This window comes from Pelophylax lessonae (genome assembly GCF_965119305.1).
Source record: "Pelophylax lessonae genome assembly, chromosome: 6".
In the NCBI taxonomy this organism is placed as follows: Eukaryota; Metazoa; Chordata; class Amphibia; order Anura; family Ranidae; genus Pelophylax; species Pelophylax lessonae.
Genome location: NC_138773.1, coordinates 15,320,380 through 15,343,204, shown reverse-complemented (window position 1 = coordinate 15,343,204; position 22,825 = coordinate 15,320,380). Strand labels below are relative to the sequence as shown.

Sequence of the window (22,825 nt, the reverse complement as noted above, 5' to 3'; positions counted from 1 at the left end):
TTCTATCAGGTTGAAGTCAGAACTTTGTGCAGGCCAGTCAAGTTCCTCCACCCCAAACTCGCTCATCCATGTCTTTATGGATCTTGCTTTCTGTACTGGTGCGTAGTCGTATTGAAACAGGAAAGGGCCATCCCCAAACTGTTCCCACAAAGTTGGGAGCATGAAATTGTCCAAAATGTCTTGGTATGCTGACGCCTTAAGAGTTCTCTTCACTGGAACTAAGGGGCCAAGCCCAACCCCTGAAAAAGAACCCCCACACCATAATCCCCCCTCCACCAAATGAGAGAGGAGTTAGTGTCTGAGTGAAGTGTATAAAGGAAACAACAAACAGCACTTAGCTAATGGAATATGTTGCCATGATGAGGGGTACCGACAGTGTTGTTTAGCCAGGAGGCCTCTTTAGTAGGTGAAGTGAGGAAAATGGCTTTACCTGCAGTGGTCATTCGCGCTAGGTGAAGCATGGAGTATTGTAGGCACGCAGTTCTCAAGTGGGCTTTAACCAAGCTAAAGGAGGACAGCTGCTTTTGGACCTCATCAGAAAAGTATGGATAGATGGAGATGGAATTTCCATTGTAGCTTAGCTGACCTTCCTCACTTGCATCTCTAAAGATAACAATCTTATCCTGGAAGTTGAGAATGTGTGCAATGAGAGGTTTCAGTGGGGGTACAGATGGAGGGTGTGTGGTGGAGTACGATGATGCATGGCAAATAAAGCAGGGATAATGTCAGATCCAAAGGTAGCTTTGAACCAGGTAAGGAGAAAGCGTCCTGGCAAATTTGTCTTCCAACTTTTCAGGAATCCCTACAAAGAGCAAATTGTTTCTTCTGGACCTGTTTTTCAGGTCATCCAGCTTGGCTCAGAGGGTTTCTTTTTATCAGCATCAGGGACAGTAGCCAAGAGTGGTGACAGGGTGTTCTCCACCGAGCTTATGCGCTCTTCTGCAGCAGTGATCCATTCTCAGAGGTTTTTGCACATAGTGTTTTAGTAGAGAGAAATCAATATGTATGGTTTCAATTTAGGCTGTGAAAATGGCCTTGCAATCACAGAATGGCTTGCATGATCTCTGAAAAAGAAAGTTCTGCATCCATCTCCATTGGCTCCCCAAGATTGGAAGAGACAGTCACAAGACTGTCAGATCTGGAGAGAACCTGCATGGGATCATCGGGAACCAAGTCCAGTGGCTCTCGCAAGGGACATTTGCTGGAGGTCAGCAGAAATGAAGGAGATGGAGAGGCCTTGTGGGAGACGGCGCCATTTTGGTTGCGATACTTAGCCAGCTTCTCTGCTGCCATGGCTGGAGGTTTCTGCCCAGTTTTTAAAATGGTGAGTTCTGAATGATCAGTGCTGGGCATAGGAAAGGTATGTCCCAAGAATCAGAGAGGAACACCATAGGATAACTGCTCAGAAGGAGAGGAAAGGCCAGAACACTGAGAACTAGCATGTGCCACGCCTCACATCATGCCCAGCTTGGTTGCAAATTAAAAACTTTCAGATATCCACAGGTGCAGTTTTGGCTCCTGTACATATTTAAGCAGATGGCTGTAAAGATGCAGTTTTGGGGGGAATAATTGGGAATATGGGGATTTTTTGCACATCCAAACGTATGGCAACAATTTAGGGAAGACACATTTTTTTTCCAGCATGACTGTGGCTCTGTGCTTAAAGTCAGGTCCATAAAGACATGGTTTGACCAATTTAATGTGGAGGAATTTGTGTGACCTGAACAGAGCCCTTACCTCAACCCTGGTGAACATATGATATGCTTCACAGTAGACATATTTAACAAAAATGAAGGCAGACCTTGATTTTTCCCATGCACAACTGAAGTTATTTTACATTAATCACTTATCAATAACAGCAAAGTGAAGAAGATCTTTCTAAAGATAACAAAGATATTTTTGGATCGTCTTGTGCCATGAGCCCACAGTGTGATTTCGGAAGTGTAATAAGACACAGGGGGATGTGGATGGAGGTCTCAGGAGGCTTCTAAATGCTTTTATACAGTACATGGTGAGAGGATGCAGAAGGGAGGAGAGGGAATCTGCATTCCCTCTGTACCTGACACTCCAATCTCCTGTATAGGACTGCCTGAAGGAACCCGACCAACACAAGATCTGATAACACAATATCTACAGGACACATTGTATCTGTCTAGGACAGGAAGGTGTTGGCTGTTTTATACATGAAATATTCATCTACAAGGTGATCAATCCTTCCTGACAATTATACAGTGTTGTATATTCCTCATCTCCATCCCATGTATTCCCATACATAGACCCCATACATCATCAATAAGGCATTCTGAATATACAGGTGAGTGGTTACAATGTGTCTTATCACACTTTCCTGGTATATTCTGCTCTGCTCAGCTCACACATCAGTTTGGGACGGTGAAAGAGAATTCCAAAAATCCGATAATCTAGTTTGTGTATTTCTCAGGAAAGAGGCCCTCTAATGAGGATCTGTTCTGTTGTTAAACTTTTACTATATGAATCCTAAAGCAATTACACCCAGCTTACACTGACACCCCCCCTGATAATTGCTGCTATTTCTTCTTATCATTTTACAGATGGGAGACCATTCTGGATTCATTTCTTAAAGAATTTAGAGAATTCGCAAACTCCAATTCACAGACTTTGCAATTTGTTTTACTGATAGTACGCAGCTACCAAACCCGACATAAAATACTCGGGGGGGGGGGGGGTTTATCACTCTACGACTCTTATCTCTCCCTCTGTCTTGTTCATTGCTGTGCCTTTCCCAGAATGTTGTTTCTTTATATCAAAACGATATCCAATGATAATCATTTACCAATGATTTATAATTTATTATTGATTTATTTACCAATAAATCAATAAATTAAAAAATCAATTGATACATTCTTTTTATCTCAGTCAGCCAATAATTCAGTGTAAAGTATAGAGAAACTGATTTGACTGGCTCAGTGATCTCTGTACAGCACTGCAGTATATGTCAGAGCTATATAAATGTATAATAATAATAATAATAATAGTGTGTGACTGTGGGGGGACATCAGAGTGTAAGCTCCTCTGGTACAGAGACTGATGTGACTGGCTCAGTGATCTCTGTACAGCGCTGCAGTATATGTCAGAGCTATATAAATGTATAATAATAATAGTGTGTGACTGTGGGGGGACATCGGAGTGTAAGCTCCTCTGGTACAGAGACTGATGTGACTGTGGGGGAGGGGACATTAGAGTGTAAGCTCCTCTGGTACAGAGACTGATGGGACTGGCTCATTGTTCCCTGTACAGCACTGCAGTATATGTCAGAGCTATATAAATGTATAATAATAGCGTGTGACTGTGGGGGGACATTAGAGTGTAAGCTCCTCTGGTACAGAGACTGATGTGACTGGCTCAGTGATCTCTGTACAGCACTGCGGTATATGTCAGAGCTATATAAATGTATAATAATAGTGTGTGACTGTGGGGGGGCATTAGAGTGTAAGCTCCTCTGGTACAAAGACTGATGTGACTGGCTCAGTGATCTCTGTACAGCGCTGCAGTATATATAGGATTGAGCCTGAGATACACTTATGTTAGAAGGTAACAACATCCAGCATAGATAAATAAGAGGGGAAGGGGAACAAGGACCATTCCTCCCCATGGGAAGGTCCGAGGGGAATAGGGAAGGGGAATGGAAAAATATTGGATTTTGCATTTTTCCGGTACCATAAAATCATAAAATATTTATAAAGTAAAAAATGTAACCGCGCTTAGAGCTAAAAAAGAGCAGCAGCTTTACAGTGGGACAACACCAAGCACAAATATAGATAGAAAAAGCTGCGCTAATGAGAACCAATTGTAAATAATTAATAATGTGCAATACACCAATCTCAATAATGTTATAGTGAGTAACAAAAATGCATAAAACACCTGAAATGCCAATAATGCATCAAATGATAAGTGAAAAACACAGAAAAATGCTTCTTGAATTGCAAGGACACTACTTGTGACTAGGGATGATCGAACTTTTGAAAAGTTTGGTTTGACCAGAACACCCAAATTTCCCAAAAGTTTGGTTCGGATTCCAGAACCCCATTGAAATCAATGGGACCCAAACTTCTGGAATCAAAAAACACAATTTTAAAGCCCTAAAACCCAATAAATGCCCCTAAAAAGTGCCTAGGGTTCTGGGTCATGCCCCAGGGACTATGAATCAGTCAAAAAAAAGTTCTTAAAAATTGTCATTTTTGATATATATATATATATATATATGTATACCCCTAACCCAGAATCTGCATAGTGGGGTCACCCTGACATGGCAGAGTTCGGTCACCCTGACATGGCAGAGTCAGTTCACCCTAAACTACACTAGGTCACCCTGACAGGGCAGAGTCAGGTCACCCTGACATGGCAGAGTCAGTTCACCCTAAACTACACTACGGTCACCCTGACATGGCAGAGTCAGTTCACCCTAAACTACACTACGGTCACCCTGACATGGCAGAGTCAGGTCACCCTGACATGGGAGAGTCAGTTCACCCGAAACTACACTACGGTCACCCTGACATGGCAGAGTCAGTTCACCCTAAACTACACTATGGTCACCCTGACACCTAAAGTTATCCCTACAAAAACTATATTTTTGAATCTAACTATAGTGGTATATAGTACCCTAACTACACTGCATATCCCTTTCCTCACACTAATAATTACAAAATGACACTGGAGCTTTACATGCAGCAGGAGAAACACAAATGCTTCCACTCTCTTCCACAGCCTCTGTATTACAGTGCTAGAGGTTTGGCGGGGCTATGTTATATACTGGGGGGCGTATTCACTCCTGATTGGCCTCTGGACCCCGTAATCACTCCAATCACATTCCTAGCAGACTCCTGCCCCCTCAATTGGCTTTTACTGATGTTTTCTGGGCCAATCACGGGCTTTTAAAGCCCAGTTCCTGTCCCATTGCATTTTGGGCGGTTCTGGTGGCCGAATTCCGAACTTTTACCGCAAAAAGTTTGGAATTCGGCCGAATTTCGAACACCCAATGTTCGGGTCGAACCAATGGTCGACCCGAACCGTTCGATCATCCCTACTTGTGACCACTAGAAATCACAAAAGCATAAATATAAATTAAAAATAGTCCATAAGTAAATATGACATGTAATAAAGTCCCAAAGATGAAAATTCCAAAATTAAGGAGCTGAGTGAAGTGAATGAAGGCATGAAGCCTATATCTGTAGTCACCACGGTGCTCCAACAAAAGTGACATACATGTCTCCTTACCAGATTCTGGTATAAACACAGCCTGTATATATGGTTCCTCACAGCGCCACTCTAAAATAGGGAAATCCTTACTTCAGCGAGCCCCCATGAATATGGCCAGAGAAGGATGAACTGTTCCTGATATTATTCACAAGTGGGAACTTGCCTTCCTGATGGCTGCCAACGGACTCATTCACTTTATTGTTTTTATTAGTTCAAGCAGACAGCTATTATTCACAGAGACTTACTTATTGTGTTGTTTATCATTTGTATTCATTATATTAATTTATATTGATTCACCTTATTATCAAAGGAAACCTGGCCGAAAATAGAAAAAATAATATATATATTTTTTTAAATTTACACTATATTGCCAAAGTTATTGGGACACCTGCCTTTACACATGAACTTTAACCACTTTACCGCTGCTCACTGGAGCTCTACTGCGGGAAAGTGGTTCGTTATCGTCTGGCAACGTAGACCTACGTTGCCAGACACTCCCCCTACTCAGCGGCGCGCGCGCGCCGCCGGAGGCTCGCTCCCGCTGTATTCAGTCACAGCGGGAGTCGGGCCAAGGGAGGAGAGGCGGTGATCACCACCTCTCTTTCCCGATCGTCGGGGAATCGAGTGAGGAAATCCGCCCGCTTGTGTAAACAAAGCGGGCGGACCTCCTAAGTGACAGGCAGGGTCAGATTGCAGGGTTCAGCATAGCTCAACATGCGATCTGTCCCTGTGTCACTCAGTCACCTCCCCCCACACACGTCAGTAAGCACCAGGCATAAATTAACCCCTCCCTCTCCAATAAAATTAACCCCTTCCCTGCCAGTGTAATTTTTACAGTAACAGTGCATATTTATAGCACTGATTACTGTAGTAATGTCACTGGTACCCCCAAAAGTGTCAAAAATGTCAGTCAAGGGTCTGATCTGTCCGCCGCAATATCGCAGTCCCGCAAAAAAATTGCAGATCGCTGCCATTACTTGTTAAAAAAAAAACACCAAAAACGACAGAAATCTTTCCCTTAGTTAGTAAACGTAATAACTTTTGCGCAAACCAATCAAAATACGCTTATTGTGATTTTTTTACCAAAAATATGTAGCAGAAAACAAATTGGCCAAAAATAATAAAAACAATTTGATTTTTACATTTTTTTGGGGGGGAATTTCATATAAAAAAATTTGAAAAATATTGTTATTTTTTCAAAATTGTCGCTGTTTTTTTGTTTATAGCGCAAAAAGTAAAAATCGCACAGGTGATCAAATACCACCAAAAGAAAGCTCTGTTTGTGGGAAAAAAAGGACGTAAATTTTGTTTTGGGTATGGCGTTGCATGACCGCGCAATTGTCAGTTAAAATCGCACAGTGCCGAATCGCAAAAAGTGGCCCGGACGTAAGACAGCAAAATCCTCCGGTGGTAAAGTGGTTAATGGCAAATCATTCCGGTCCAGAACTGGTTAAACCCTTGTATATACAATATAATAAATGTGGCTCCAATAGAGAAATAGACAGGATTGTAAATGTTAAAAAAATTGGTTACAAACTTTGATTTTTTTTTTTTTTTATTTGTAGGTTTATGAATATATTCACTGGATGACTTCTTTCATTGAAGGTGGGAATTTTGAAGCAGTTGTCAGATTTTATTCTCTGTTTTCTACTCATTGTAAGTTTGTTTCACCTGACTTGTATCAATTATTTATTGAATAGACTGAAACAAAATTTATTGTATTTAATTGTTACAGTGGATCCACCTGAAACTGTCGCCATTATGTATTGATATTTATTAGCTTAAATAAAATTGTATACACTTTAAATATTATATTTAATTATCAAAGTGAAGGCGCCTGGTTTGCTGAGTGGCCCTATATACATATAAATACCTGCTGCCCTTTTATTTGAGTGGTAAGGGTACCAAAAAAAAATAGTTTTCATTGTTGTAATAAACTTTAAATATTATAAATATAATTATAAAATACATAAATTATATAATATAAATATAATATATAATTATAAATATAAATATAACATTGAAGCAATCTTTATACATTACATTCAGTTGGATTTCTACTATATATTGAGCCTGGAGGGCTGACACTCATCCTGTTTAACCCTCTTATGTTAGAATTCTGTTACTATCCATGATGTTAGGGTCGGTTTTGACCCGTGTTTTAAATCAGCCATAAAATACCCTCTGAATAATTATTTATCATCAAATTTGTTTCTTACCTCTTGGTTACCTTGTTAGGCTTCTTTATCCTTGAAAAGATTGGTTTTAATATTTTTAGTGTGACCCCTTAGACCTTTCTTTTGATAGCATACCTCTCATTGTCAAATTTAAAAAATGGTAAAATAAAGTCAGCAACTCTGAAATGTATTTGTCCTATGTTTCTTCACTTTATTTAGAGAAGCAGACAAGCAGGAAAAGAGATAGGCCCCTCCCTAACTACAGCTCACAGGGTTGAGAGGTGATTGGCTGTCAGTGTTACTAAGCAGAGAGAGTGTTTATGATTTCAGTTTTGGAACTTATTAGTGTCCTAAAATCCTATATTATAACTGGGTCAGAATTGACCCTAACACCATGAACGTCTTAATTTTCACTACAGCATTTTATAATTTAGTGAAAAGGATTCTTTTTCTATTACATTGTTTAAATAGAGGTTCCTGACAAAGTAAAAAAATCTTGATGCAATAAACAAATTTATGTGATACTTATAGACATTCAAAACCTGAAAACGGGTCGGTTCTGACCCTAACATAAGAGGAGGGTTAGCAGGTTCTGTTCACCTTTTCTGCTACATATTTATATTTTGTATTGGTGTGAATGATCCTTTACAGTCTAATGAATGGTGTCTTCTCCAGCACAATGTCCTCCTGAATCCTCACCACTCCTTCTCTTACTGAATTATTTGGTTCTGATGGGAAATCAAACTTCTCAGTCTGAATTCATTTTGCTTGGCCTGTCAGACCTCACAGACTCTCAGATCCTGGTATTTCTTCTGATCCTCCTCGTCTATGTGGCCACACTGGTTGGGAATCTTCTCATCATTTTCTTGGTGGTCTCAGACTTCCGCCTGCAGACCCCCATGTACTTTTTCTTGGGAAACCTCTCAGTTTTAGACATCTTCACCCCCTCTGTGTCTGCATCTCATTTGTCTTTTAGCATCTGTACCGGAAACCGGCTGATTTCATACCCAACTTGTGTCACCCAAGTCTTCCTATTCACCTGGTTTGCCAGCACTGAGTCTTCCATACTTACAGCAATGTCCTATGATCGCTATGTTGCCATCTGTCATCCTTTGCGTTATACAACCATGATAAACGTTCATTTGTGTGTTCAGATGGCGCTCTTTTTCTGGATATTCAGATGTGTTTGTTGCTTAATACACACGCTTTGTGCGCTAAGGCTGGTCTTCCTTAACCACACCACCATCCCAGGCTTATTCTGTGAACTGTATCAACTGATTCAACTGTCATCTTCTGACCCATTTCTCAGTTATTTACTTTTATATTTTGAATCTGTAAGTATTGGAGTCACTAGCTTTTTCATTACGTTCCTCTCCTATGTCTACATTTTTAAAACCATCCTGAAAATGACACTAAAGGATGGAAGACGGAAAGCTTACTCCACCTGCAGTTCTCATCTCATGGTGGTCTTCATCTTTTATGGGGCCGGTCTTTTCAATTACTTTCAACTCCAAACTAAGAATTTTCTGGCAGGCAGACTGATTTCTGTATTTTACACGGTTATCACCCCTCTCCTAAACCCGGTCATATACAGCTTGAGGAACAATGAGCTGAAAGGAGCTCTTCGGAAACTTCTGTCCAGAATCGGCTCCACACCATAAACTGTCGCTGAAAGAAAACTGCACAATAATATGGTCAGTCTCAGGACAGCTCATATTTTAACCCCTTCCCGCCTATGGGTAAAACAAATGTTAATGCTAAAAGCACAATTTTGCAACTTTGACATGTGTCTATTAAATGAAAATAAAGGTGTAGCGCTAATCTTAAATATGTATGGCAGATATGCAAGTCCATATAATCAGGAAGATCCACAGCATAAGAGTGTCCACTCCACAAAACAGATGTGAAAAAGCCAAAAGAACCGCCACCGAGCCCAGAAGACACACTGCCTCTTACCAAAAAGCAGGGACCCTCATTACAAAGGTCTTGTACAGGGTTCAGGTTGTAGTCAAACGACTCCTCCAGTAAGCTGGCAAGATACAGATATATGGCTCAGATAAAGCAGAAAGAAAGCATCCTCATAGCGTATTATGTATATGCAGTTTTATTGGACACACTAAATTAAAAGGCTTACATTGGAGCAGATTCTTAGTTAGCAGCATTGGGGATTTTCCTCTTGCTTGCGGTCTGCACACGGGTATACCAATGGAAAGATGGCCGCCGCATCTCCTCCTCGTGGTAGCGAGCGTCGCCATAGGCTCCTCCCGACACGTTTCATCATAGGCTGACATCGTCAAGGGGTGTGGCCTTACGGCGATGACGCTGATTTTATACCACTGGAGGTGGGCGGAGCAAATAACCTAATCCCGGAAGTCAAACATTCTCTTAATGCGTTCCAGGGACCGGATATATCTATAGGAAGAATAGCCACATCACGGAACCCAGACATCAACAAAGATGCGTTCCAGGAGCCGGATGTAAACCTAGAGTTACAGCACTTTTCCACTGCATGGAGCCGTACCGGTTCGGCACCCTTTTGTGCTTTTCCACTGCTGGTACCGCATGGTATAGGGTCGGAACGGTTCGGTACGGTATGGTATAGGTTTGCTTTTCCACTGCATGGAACCGAACGGTACGGTACGGTACGGCTCTGAAAAAACAGTACCTACTCGATTGTGGTTCCAACAGGTACCAAACTGGTACCATATCCCACAATCCTTTGCATGCAGTCACTACTAGCCACTGATTGGTCAGAGAATCCCACCCACCCCGTTGTTATCCCACCCACTTAACTTTAGTACTACTTTAGTGGAAAAGCAAACCTATACCGTACCGTACCGAACCGTTCCGACCCTATACCATGCGGTACCAGCAGTGGAAAAGCAAACCGGGCCAAGCAGGGCCGAGTAGAGCCGAGCCGGTACTAGCCGGTACTTGCAGTGGAAAAGTGCCAATAGTAATCAACCACTTAGTAAAAAATGGCAATTCTATCTCCATCCAAATTACAAACAGTGAACTAACTTTCAAATGTTGTACTATTTGAAAAAAAGGCAATTAAAACATATAAACATATTTATATAATTGCATGGTAATTAAACCTCATGTTAATAAATGGCTACCAAGTCGGAGAGCGGCGCCATCTAGTGGCTACAGAAAGGAAAACCCACAATATAAACCTATACCTGTCCAAAACAAAACTTAATTTTATACAAAAAATACACATATTTTACAACCAAAAACAAATAAGATTAAAAAACATAAGGTTCCTGTACACTATGTGTCTATTAAAACTCTTAGTGCAAACAAAGAGTTCAGTGCTACTACCTATATGATCCACCATCAACCGGGCTCACAGGTGCCTGATCCACAGTCACGCATCTGAGAGTTATTATCCATGAAGATAATCTACACAACCTATATTGCTCTAAAATCTTGCTTTTATTCAGGAAACCACAGTGTAAAATACACAGGTACATGATTTATTATTAAAGCTTTGTAGGCTGAAACGTATCAACTGGCTGTACCTGTATATTGTACACTGTGGTTTTACTGAATAAAAGCAAGACTTTAGAGCAGGCATATCCAACCTGCGGCCCGGAACCGCAGGCAATGCGGCCCACTGCCCCCTGACAATCTTTTTTTGCTGGGGAGGAAGGAAGTTGGGTCGGGGGCAGGGCCACAGCAACCTTCCTACTAACGGTAGGCAGAGGCTGAGGGGAGGGGGGGGGGGGGCAAGCATGTGCAGTGTTTCTGACTCCTACCACCATGACCACTTCAAATCACTGAAGTGGTGATGGTGGTTAGAGTGTTCCTTTATTGTCTTTTTAGAAGAAGTAAACTACTGTATAATGATTCCATTTAATTTGATCGTCCTCTAGTTGTGTTAAATTAGTGTGGGGGGCGCGGCGGCATTTTATTACATGCCCTGTTCTGTATTATAGTCTATATTTTATATGCGGCCCGAGAAAATTTCTCTACACTCAATGTGGCCCAGAGAGGCCAGAAGGTTGGACACCCATGCTTTAGAGCAATATTGGTTGTGCGGATCATCTTCATGGGTTAATAAAACATATAAAAAACACAATTTAAGAACATATCATCACAACTACTTTGTGCATCCAGATGGATTATACCTTGTTTTTTCGTTTAAACTATTTTATTGAAGAAAAGTGAAAAGTAGTACAAAATAATGTCGGCATTTAGAATACAGGGAATATGAGCATTTCTCAAAAAAAAAACCCACATAGGAATCACATTATAGCCAATAAGCAGGTAACGACAAGATCGGATAAAACATGGTTTAATAGTCACGTCAAAATTAAAGGATAACCACAAGATTCAGGAGTGGTCAAGGTTGCATTGTGTTTATGTGGTCTTAAAGCGGAGTTCCGGGCACAGAAGTCATTTTTTAATAAACATACCCCCGGGACAGTCAGGGCTAGTACATTCCACAATGGCTAGCCTCTGATCTGTCCCGGTTCGCACTTACCTGCAAGAAGAAATACTTACTTAGAAAATTTCTTCCACAGCGTTTCCATCTCTCTTGTGGGTAGCTGAAGCCGGCGCGGTCCTCTTCTGTGTCTTCTTCCGCGTCTTCTTGTCCCAGAATGCGCCGCACCGGCCCCTCTCGTCACTTCCGGCGCGTCGCCCGGAAATGACGAGCGGGCCGGTGCCGTCGCATTGATTCCTGGGAGCTGTGACGTTCAGCTCCCAGGAATCATAGCGAGGCAGGAAGTGACGGGGTGAGCCGCGGCTCCGAGGGAGGAAGTACTCTGAGGTGAGTATCTTCGATCTTCAATTGCAAGGTAAGTAAACCAAAAAAAAAAAAAAAAACTATCCAATTCCTTTTCAGGTGAGGCATACCTAGCGGAGGGGCACAAAAAAAAATATCGTTTTTGTGCCCGGAACTCCGCTTTAAGTATAACCTGGGTAAGGGGCCCAGTCATACTGGGTACTCAGAGCAGGAACAGGAGTGTGGGAGGCGATGCGGAGAGAAGGAGGGGGGGGGGCAAGGGGGATAAGGAAGGAACTAGGGGGAGTGGAAGGGATAGAGCAGGGAGGGTATAGCAGATGCCCGAAGAGAGTCCTGGATCGCCACAGGAGGCCCAGGTGGACTTGTAGGGCACAGTAGTGAGGACCCTGGTTTAGGAAAGTACAAGGGAGTCATCAAAGCCTTGAGGCAGGCAATTGTCAATCCAAGAGAGAGGAGGGGAGAGATTGGCGCAAACGGACTGAGCGGGTTGCTGCAATAGTCTATGATGTGGGCAAATGGTAAAAAGTCCAGTGAGATTGCTTGTACACTTTGCTGGCTGCCGGCTTGTAGAGGGTGTAGCAACCCTGTGTAAATCCAAAGAGAGAGAGAGAGGGCCAAGCGCCGATCTAAGTGTAGCAATATAGGCAATTTATTGGACACACAAGAAGAATCTTACTCACAAAGGATGTATAAAATCAGGCATCTTAAAAGCAGTGGGGGGTCTCTGAAGTCAAATCCAGGGTGGGCTGTCCGGTCAGGCTGTAGCGCTGATGCTTGTAGAGGGTAAGCGGCGATCTCCTGTTGCGAGGCAGGGCAACGCGTCGCCGTTCTATCTCCCTGGTGTCTCGGAAGTGACGTCACGGCAATCCGACCGGCGGGTCCACGCTGCAACACCACCGCTGAGGATCAGCACGTCCCCTGCCTCGCAACAGGAGATCGCCGCTTACCCTCTACAAGCATCAGCGCTACAGCCTGACCGGACAGCCCACCCTGGATGTGACTTCAGAGACCCCCCACTGCTTTTAAGATGCCTGATTTTATACATCCTTTGTGAGTAAGATTCTTCTTGTGTGTCCAAAAAATTGCCTATATTGCTACACTTAGATCGGCGCTTGGCCCTCTCTCTCTCTCTTTGAATTGTCAATCCAAGGCCTCCAGAGTCTTTCGTAAAGGGGTTAGTTTGCCTCCATTTTAGCATGTATCATGGCTTGCGTGACCCTGTTAGTCATTGCCAGGATACAGAGCGTGGAGGATTTCCAAGCTTTTGCTATAGTTTGTTTGGCTGCAGTAGCAATAACAGTTTGAATTGACGGTGTGTGAGATCAGGTGGCTTGCCATTATACCTTGTTTTTTTCAGGACAAATTGGGTTTTTATTTGGTGGTACATGGTAATAGATATCTTCTCATTTTTATTTTTTTTATTATCAAAGGAAACCTGGCCCAAAATAGTAAAAATAATATATATTTTTTTAAATTTACACTACTGTATATTGCCAAAAGTATTGGGACACCTGCCTTTACACATAAATTTTAATGGCATCCCAGTCTTAGTCTGTGGGGTTCAATATTGAGTGGGTAAACCCTTTACAACTATAACAGCTTCAACACTTCTGGGAAGGCTGTCTACAAGGTTTAGGAGTGTGTCTATGGGAATGTTTGACCATTCTTCTAGAAAGCGCATTTGTGAGGTCAGGTACCAATGTGGTCAAGAACGCCAGGCTCGCAGTCTGCGCTCTAATTCATCCCAAAGGTGTTATATCGGGTTGAGGTCAGAACTCAGTCAAACTCGCTCATCCGTGTCTTTATGGACTTTGCTTTGTGCACTGGTGTGCAGTCTTGTTAGAACAGGAAGGGGCCATCCCCAAACTGTTCCCACATAGTTGGGGGCATGAAATTTTCCAAAACGCCTTAAGAATTCCCTTCACTGGAACTAAGGGGCCAAGCCCACTCCTGAAAAACAACCCCCACGCCATAATCCCCCCTCCACAAAATGATTTGGACCAGTGTACAAAGCAAGGTCCATAAAGACATAGATGAGCGAGTTTGGGGTGGAGGAACTAGACTGGCCCGCACAGTCTTGACCTCAACCCAATAGAACACCTTTGGGATGAATAAGAGTGGAGACTGCAAGCCAGACCTTCTCATCAAACATCAGTGTCTGACCTCACAAAAGCACTTCTGGAAGAATGGTCAAACATTCCCATAGACATACTCCTAAACCTTGTGGACAGCCTACCCATAAGAGTTAAGGCTATTATAGATGCAAAGGGTGGGCCAACTCAATATTGAACCATACAAACTAAAACTTGGATGCCATTAAAGTTCATGTGCGTGTAAAGGCATGCATCCCAATACTTTTGGCCATATAGTGTACATTTCTTGTTACTACCATAACCTACCACCAAAACACAACCCAGAATAAATTCTCCTGCTCACGATGATCATAGAAATACCACATTTGTGTATGTGATGTGTTGTATGTACCCGTAGTACAACAATAGTGCACATTTCGCTTTTTTTATCCTGCCTAAAACACATTGACACTAACTGACACGGATACTAATTTGCCCAAAATACACTGACCATTACCTTTGACATGGGCATTGACTTACTCCTAAAACTCTTCATGACTTACTACTGACATCTGAACTCTGCAATATTTACTACTGGCATTTGCATCACTTACTACTGACTAGGGATAGACCAATTATCGGCAAGGTCGATATATCGAGGGCCGACATGCACTTTCCCCGATATATCAATATCGGCCCTGGAACTGGCCGATATTGCCGATATTTTTGTGCCGTCATTCTGCCTTCTTAGGCCGCCTCCCTCGCCTTGGACAGCCTCGTCTGGAGTCGGGACTAGTCTCGCAGGAGTGTATCACAGCCATACACCCACCCACAGCAGCCCAGTGCCAGCCAGCCACCCACCCACATCCACAGGCCCTGTACCAGCCAGCCACAGGCACTGTACCAGTGAGCCAGCCAGCCACCCACAGGCCCTGTACCAGCCAGCTAACCACAGCCCCTGTGCCAGCCACCCACCCACTACAGGGTGCCAGACAGCCAGACACCCACCACAGGGTGCCAGACAGCCACCACAGGGTGCCAAACAGCCAGCCACCCACAGACAGGGTGCCAGACAGCCAGCCACCTGCAGGCCCTGTACCAGCCAGCCACAGGCACAGTACCAGCCAGCCGTCCACATGTCCTGTACCAGCCAGCCACCCATAGCCCCTGTGCCAGCCCCCCCACCTACCATAGGGTGCCAGCCAGCCACCCACCACAGGGTGCCAGACAGCCAGCCACCTGCCACAGGCTGCTAGACAGCCAGCCATCCACCACAGGGTGCCAGCCAGTCAGCCACCCACCACAGGGTGCCAACCAGCCACCCACCACAGGGTGCCAGACAGCCAGCCACAGACAGGGTGCCAGACAGCCAGCCACCCACAGACAGGGTGCCAGAAAGCCAGCCACCCACAGGCCCTGTACCAGCCAGCCACAGGCACTGTACCAGTCAGCCTCCCACAGGCCCTGTACCAGCCAGCCCCCCACAGCCCCTGTGCCAGCCACCCACCTACCACAGGGTTCCAGCCACCCACCACAGGGTGCCAGCCAGCCAGCCACCCACCACAGGGTGCCAGACAGCCAGCCACCCACCACAGGGTGCCAGCCAGTCAGCCACCCACCCACCACAGGGTGCCAGCCAGCCAGCTATTAAGCATTAAAAAAAATTAACATGTTCAGTACCAGATTTGTGTCAAAAATTGTCTTTATTTTTCATAACTTTAAATGTACAAAATATCGTCCCATATCGGCCGATATCGATACGTTGTGACCAATATATCGGTATCGGCCCTGAAAAAAACATATCGGTATATCCCTACTACTGATCCCTGAATTTTTTGTCACTGCTGACCCCTGAACTCTGTATTACCCACTGCTTACTCCTGAACTCTGAATCACTTACAACTGACCCATGAACTCTGTGTCACTTACTATTGACCTCTGATTTATTACCAGTCTCTAAACTGTGAAAGAAAGAAATATAACAGAATACATTTTGCCCTAAATGTATGAAGAACAATTATTTATTTGCAAAGTTTTATAACAGAAACAAAGAAAAACTGTTTTCTTCCAAAATGTTGTTGTTTTATTTTTTCCTTTATATATATATAGTGTAGCACACCCCCTAAGGAACTGCAAGTGAACTGGGATCCCCCACCCTACACAGCAAGGCACACTGCATCTTCACAGGCACTCTGAGTCAGAAAACAGTCCAGTGCTTTGTTTTTTTGGTATTTATTGAGGGACTATAACTTGGATAGGGATTGGGGAAATTATGGTGTGCCCACTTGACCTCAAACAACTTCAGGGACAACTTTCCTGTATACAGTCTATATTTACTTCTTCTCTTCCTCCAGCACTAACTTTCTTGCAGAACTCCACTGGCACACTGATGGTTATTCTAAAAAAAAGGCCTCTCAGTCTGATTTTAGAGCAACAGCCCATTACAGGCAGGGACCCGAGGCCCCTTTAAAAGTGTAGCAGAAAGTCAGTATCCAGCATACATTCATGTGGCTACTGATCCCAGCACTACCTCTTTAGGCACTGCCAACCTGCCTTGCTTCAGCTGCCCCTTTCACTAGCCCTCCAGGCTAACTTCTCCACAGTCCTCTCCAAACTGAAACACTCACCAGCCCACCCTGCTGACTCCTAAAGAGATCTCCCAGGTGTGCTGACTTTTCCCTGCTGACCTCTCCTTGCTCCCGTGCCTCCAGGAAGGATTCATCCTTGTGTTGTAGAGGGTCCCTCTAGTACCCGAGCCCCGGGCCTGAGGTCACCACAGACTAGGGGGCAACCTCAAGAGCCAACAACAGCCTCCTCAGCACTCCATCTCCATCTTCCACTTGACTGCCCATGCTGGCCAGACTTATGAGATAAATATGCCCCCTTCCAGCCTCTTCACGCTAAGGATTGGATAAGACCTTGTAAATATGCCAAGCAGCTCCTCCTAATCTCCACCCATCACTTCTAGAAGCTTCTCCAAGGCTCTAGAAAGCAGGGGGGGGGGGTACCAGAGATGTTGCCTGTTGAGTCATCTAGCCTTCCTGAGTCACCTGACCCAGATTTAACCCAGTCTGGCTCTCAGCCAAGCTAAATTTAACTACACTATCTAGTAAATACACTACTTATAGCACACTAGAGGGTTCTACAATAGCAAAAGAGAGAAAAAATTACAGTGGTGGTAAATATTATCAGAATAAATCTTTATCTGTTTCAAAAAATGATATAAAATGTATTTGGGTACAGTGTTGCATGCCTGAGTACTTTCAAAGTCTGACATCCCTGGACATGAGTGGGGTTTAACATTCCGGTTTTCAAGTGGTTCATCTCTCCCCACCAGTCCTGGCTTGCTGGAGGAAGAAAAGAACACACAGGATCACAAGACCTACATTAAATATAACTAATTCAATCTGGTAAAGTGTATGTGTGTGTAAATGTTAAAAATGCAGAACCGTGGATCTTGAAGTTCTCCTTCTTAATAAAACGGAAATGCTGATATGGCAGAACAATTCTTGCATCCTTGACACTACTTGGGCAGTAAATGAGTAGGCAATCCAAAAGGTGTTTCCTCTAAAGAGTCTTGATAGTGCTAAATCCTACTAAGATATTTTTGATAATTTCTCTTGCAATGCTGTGGTAACTGATTGGAGAAGACCCTTTTCTATCCCAGCATGTCTGTGCCCCTGTGTACAAAGCCTGCAATAAATTCTGAGTGCTTCAGTTCTAGTAAATCTCCCCCATTGCAAACACTCACCTGTATATTCAGAATACCTTATTGATGATGTATGGGGTCCGTGTATGGGAATACAGGGGTAGGAGAGGATGAAAAATAGCCAACATCTTCCTTGTTGTCAGATTTTGTGTTGGTCGGGTTCCGTCAGCCAGTTCTATACAGGAGATCGGAGTGTCACACACAGGTTCTCCCCCCCACCCTGCATGAATACATGCTTGAAAGAGTGTATCAACGTGCCTTACTGAAATATTATATTTCATAATACATTTCAGCTCATGCCCACTTTCCAATGGAATGTGGTCACTTGCAATTACATATTAACGAGTCAGACTAACACACCTCATTCATACACCCTGGACACTTGGCAGTTGGATATTTTGCATATAGACGACAGACAACACCTAAACACAATTGACAATTGCTTACATTAACACATCAGACAGCTGAACACAGACGGATCGGCTCTCCCACAAAACACAATTTCAGACACAAGACACCTCACATTGACAGAGATGTATAGGGAACACAAGGGCCTTTTCATGTATTGTTTTGTGTGGAGATATGTTCTATTGTTAAGTTGACCCATGAATTGTAACCGGTTTAAAGCAGTTTTTGCCACTCAAACTTCCTTTAAATGTGAGCAAAACTTGAAATAAAACAGATGTGTCTACGCTATGCTTAAGTTGCTATGTGTCGTCGCATCTCCTGGCCAGCAAGGGGGAATTCACTATACAGGGGGAGTTAGGACTGACGGCAGGGCCGGATTAACAGCATCATGGGCTTGGTGCTGAGGATTTTGAAGGGCCTTAAGGGCCGTGCCTTGCCATGCACCCAGAGGAGGAAGGGTGCAGCCATGCATGCCTAATTCAACATGGGATGCTGTCTCTGAAGCCCATAAACACATCCATGCATCGCCAACTGTCCCTCCTTGTCCGGCCTTCACGCTGTGTGGGGAGGTTCTGAGGGTGCTGCCTGGGGAAGCGAGCATAGAAGCCAGACTTCTGTGTTTACAAGTGACAGAAGAGCGGTAACAGTGAATATGGCCAACCCGGGGCCTATATAAAAGGTAGGGGCCTGGAGCTGCAGCTCCAATAGCCCCTACATTAATCTGGCCCTGACTGACGGGCCGTATATCATCTTGCAATTGCCTCCTGACAAGATTGAGCTAACAATGCTTTAACCAGTTTGGTGTGGAGGAACTGGAGTGTCCTGCACAGAGCCCTGACCTCAACTCTACTGAACACTCCATATATCCTCTCATGACAGGTGCACACCACATCAGATTGATTTACTACTAGAGAAAGGATCAAGATACTAATTTTTTTTCCTGTTACATCAATTATTAGATAATTAATTTATAATTATTATTATTGTTTACTACAGCTTTTACAATATTCCCTTATAAATCAAATACATTAAAAAAAAAAAAAAAAACTGTCTCAAAAGTTTTCCACCAAACAAGAAACAAAAAGTTGTGTTTTAATTGTCTTGTGTCATGAGGCCCCAGTGAGATGTCGGCAGTGTAATGAGACACAGGAGGGATATGGTTGGAGATCTCAGGGGGCTTCTAAATGCTTTAATATGCAGTGAGATGGTGCAGGGTGGGGGGAGAACCTGTGTGTGACACTTCGATCTCCTGTATAGAACTGGCTGACAGAACCCGACCAACACAAGATCTGATAACAAGGAATATGTTGGCTATTTCTCATCCTCTCCATCCCCTGTATTCCCATACATGGACCCCATACATCACCAATAAGGGATTCTGAATATACAGGTGAGTGTTTGATATGGGGGAGATTTACTAGAACTGAAGCACTCAGAATCTATTGCAGTTGTGCATAGCAACCAGTCAGCTTCTAAATTCAGCTTGCTCAATTAAGCTTTGACAATTAAATCTAGAAGCTGATTGGTTACTATGTACAGTTGCACCAGATTCTGTGTGCTCCAATTTTAGTAAATATCCTCCAATGTGTCTTATCACTTCCCTGGTTTATTCCGTTCTGCTTCCACATCAGTTTGGGATGGTGAAAGAGAATTCCAAAAATCTGAGGATTTTCATCAGAAAAGAGACTCTGTAACGATGAGATGTTCTGGAGTTCAATTTTTTCTATATGAGTCGTAAAATCACACTGACACCCCCCTGAGAATTGCTGCTATTCCCTCTTATCATTTTACAGATCTTTACATACTAACGCTTTACACCAGGGATCCTCAAACTACGGCCCTCCAGCTGTTGCGGAACTACACATCCCATGAGGCATTATACAACTCTGACATTCACAGACATGACTAGGAATGATGGGCATTGTAGTTCCTGACCAACTGGAGGGCCATAGTTTGAAGACCCCTGATTTACACAATGGCAGGATTTCATGGTGGAAATGGAAAAGGCAAAGAATACGGAATGGATCTAATGTTTTGTTAGAGGTCCAGTGTCATTGGATGAAATGCTCTGACATCGTAACCCATCCAAATATTGGATTCCGGTAATGCTCTGAGAGATTTATATCACACAATGATCGTCATCTCTCCCTCTCTGTGTTGCTCATTGCTTTGTCTTTACCAGAATGATGTCTGTTGCAGCTTTTTTCAACCACGGTGTCCAGGCACCCTGGGGTGCCTTGCGGTTTCTTCAGGGGTGCCTTGACAAAATGCCTAAAAAGTGCCCAAAAATTTAGTGTGGATGAAGGCTGCCTTTTCAGTTACAACAAGTCACAGGTTTTCATTACAAGCCTCTACCTCCTCCTAACGACCAATGGCATCATCAACTGATGAGGAGGATGTCAGTTGCCTGCATAGCATCCTTTTTTGACCCTCCCGTTCCCCTTTCCATCAGTGTTGCGGTCACATTAGCTGAGTGATGGAGACAAACTGAGGGAGAAGAGAAACATTGGAATACTAGTCAGTACCAGTTTGTAAAAGTATATTTGTTCACCTCTAATGTTGAGTGTCCTACTTGGACTTGTGTATGTTGCTGCATTATGTGAAACTATTAGAATAGCATTTACATTTTAGAATGGAGTGCCTCAAGACTGTCCATAATTTTTAAAGGGCGCCTTGACTGAAAAAAAGGTTGAGAAACACTGATCTGTTGTATCCAAACTCTGTCCAATGATAATCAATGTATTTACCAGTAATTCATTCAATGATGAAATCAGTTAATACATTCTTATTATTGCAGTCAGATAATCATTCAGTGTAAACTATAGAGAGAGTGATGTGACTGGCTCAGTGTTCTCTGTACAGCACTGTGGTATATGTCAGAGCTACAGTATATAAATGTATTATAATAGTAGTGTGTGACTGTGGGGGGACATTAGAGTGTACGCTCCTCTGGTACAGAAGAATGATGTGACTGGCTCAGTGTTCTCTGTACAGCACTGCAGTATATGTCAGAGCTACAGTATATAAATGTATTATATTAATAGTGTGTGACTGTGGGGGGACATTAGAGGGTACAATTTTTTGTTTATTAAAAATCTTACAAACATAATAAAAACATATTTACATATATCCAAAATAAATTTAAAAAATCATATAAATACAATTAGCTTACATCCGCAAAGAAACAGAAAATGTATTTTTTTCCAGAAAAAAAAAAAAAAAAACATAAAAAAAACTAAATATACCAAGCAAGACACATTTTCATATTATTATTACTCAACAAAGCCCTAGCCTCCACCTAAAACACACCCTCAGGCTAAGAAGCTATTACACATTTAACTCCTGCGTGCAGCCTTTTTTCAAAAATAGAAACTTATAAAAAATCTAGGGGATGTGAGAGGACAGAAAGAAAAAACGCACACCCAGAGACTCACAGATAGCAGCTACGGGGACCTAACCTTCCTCCATGCCTTTGTCCAGGCCCCTGACCGCCACCTGTCCTTCTCAAGACCCTGAATTTTCCCAACCTTACCCAGAATGTTGAGCACCACCACCTCGACAGGAAGGATTTTTATGAGTGGAAACTTGACCTCGTGCATTCAACGTGAAGTAATGGACTACTAAGCTAACTAGAAAAAGTGTCTCAAAATCAAAATCCTGATGAGTCTCAAAAGACCCATACGACCACTCTATGAAGAAGCTGCATAGCGAAACACGTAGTGATTCCTTGGGCATCTTGTTTTACCAGAACCCATTTTGGTCCAGGCATAGGAGGTCAACCTATCTATTTGGTCTTCGTACATAGACCTCGCCATTTGTCGGACCACTTATGGGTACCTTTTTGGTTTTTGGTTTAGGAGTATGTTGTTGCACCTCTGTGCATACCTACCATTGTGATGGTTTTTATGAATAGTGTTTTTATTAATACATTTTGTATGTATTTACACCACTAAAGATTGTACATTTTTTGCGAGAATAACTAGTGGATGCCTATAAAGTCCCACCACTTCTCTTGGGGGCTAGTTTTTCTTTCCTCCTTTATCTCTGACCACTCTGCATAATTTAAGGGGGAAAGGAAAGGGATACCCAGAGCCCCACTCACCCACATATATTGAAGGGGCACTGAAGCAAGAAATGGCCCTTCATCTCCTCCACATCATCACACCCCACTCTTGGACAACCACGGTTCTCCGCAGCGCAATGCTTCAAGTTGCTCTTCACCTAGAGTCTGCCATGGAACGAGAGCCAGTTAAATTCCGAAGCTTTAAAGGGATTCTCTCCAGATTAATCAAAAACAGACCCTCCCTCATAACAGAAACTGGGCAATCACTCAAGGTCGATGGCTTGCTAAAGGCAGATTCAACAACTCTCCTCTCCAGGGCCTTACTAGGAAGAGACCTAGTTTCCTCTGCCATCACTCGCCACTGCCAAAGCATTTTCAGGCACGGGGCAACGTAAGCCGGGAGCT

At 43.3% G+C, this 22,825-nt stretch overlaps 2 protein-coding genes across 2 annotated transcripts in view; both read left to right on the top strand.

The window, feature by feature from the left end:
- Window positions 1-22,825, top strand: part of LOC309558427 (uncharacterized protein) — a gene marked incomplete at both ends in the record, with an annotated part of 136,729 nt that overhangs the window by 33,537 nt on the left and 80,367 nt on the right. The window contains 2 exons of the mRNA XM_082261501.1: window positions 610-664; window positions 1,108-1,324. Coding sequence (XP_082117627.1) covers window positions 610-664; window positions 1,108-1,324 — 272 coding nt within the window. The remainder of the gene's footprint in view (window positions 1-609; window positions 665-1,107; window positions 1,325-22,825) is intronic.
- On the top strand, window positions 8,147-9,076 carry LOC309557286 (olfactory receptor 7C1-like; the record flags this gene model as incomplete). Its single annotated transcript, XM_082259945.1, has 1 exon — window positions 8,147-9,076. The coding sequence occupies one exon, from the start codon at window positions 8,147-8,149 to the stop codon at window positions 9,074-9,076; it is 930 nt and encodes a 309-aa protein (XP_082116071.1).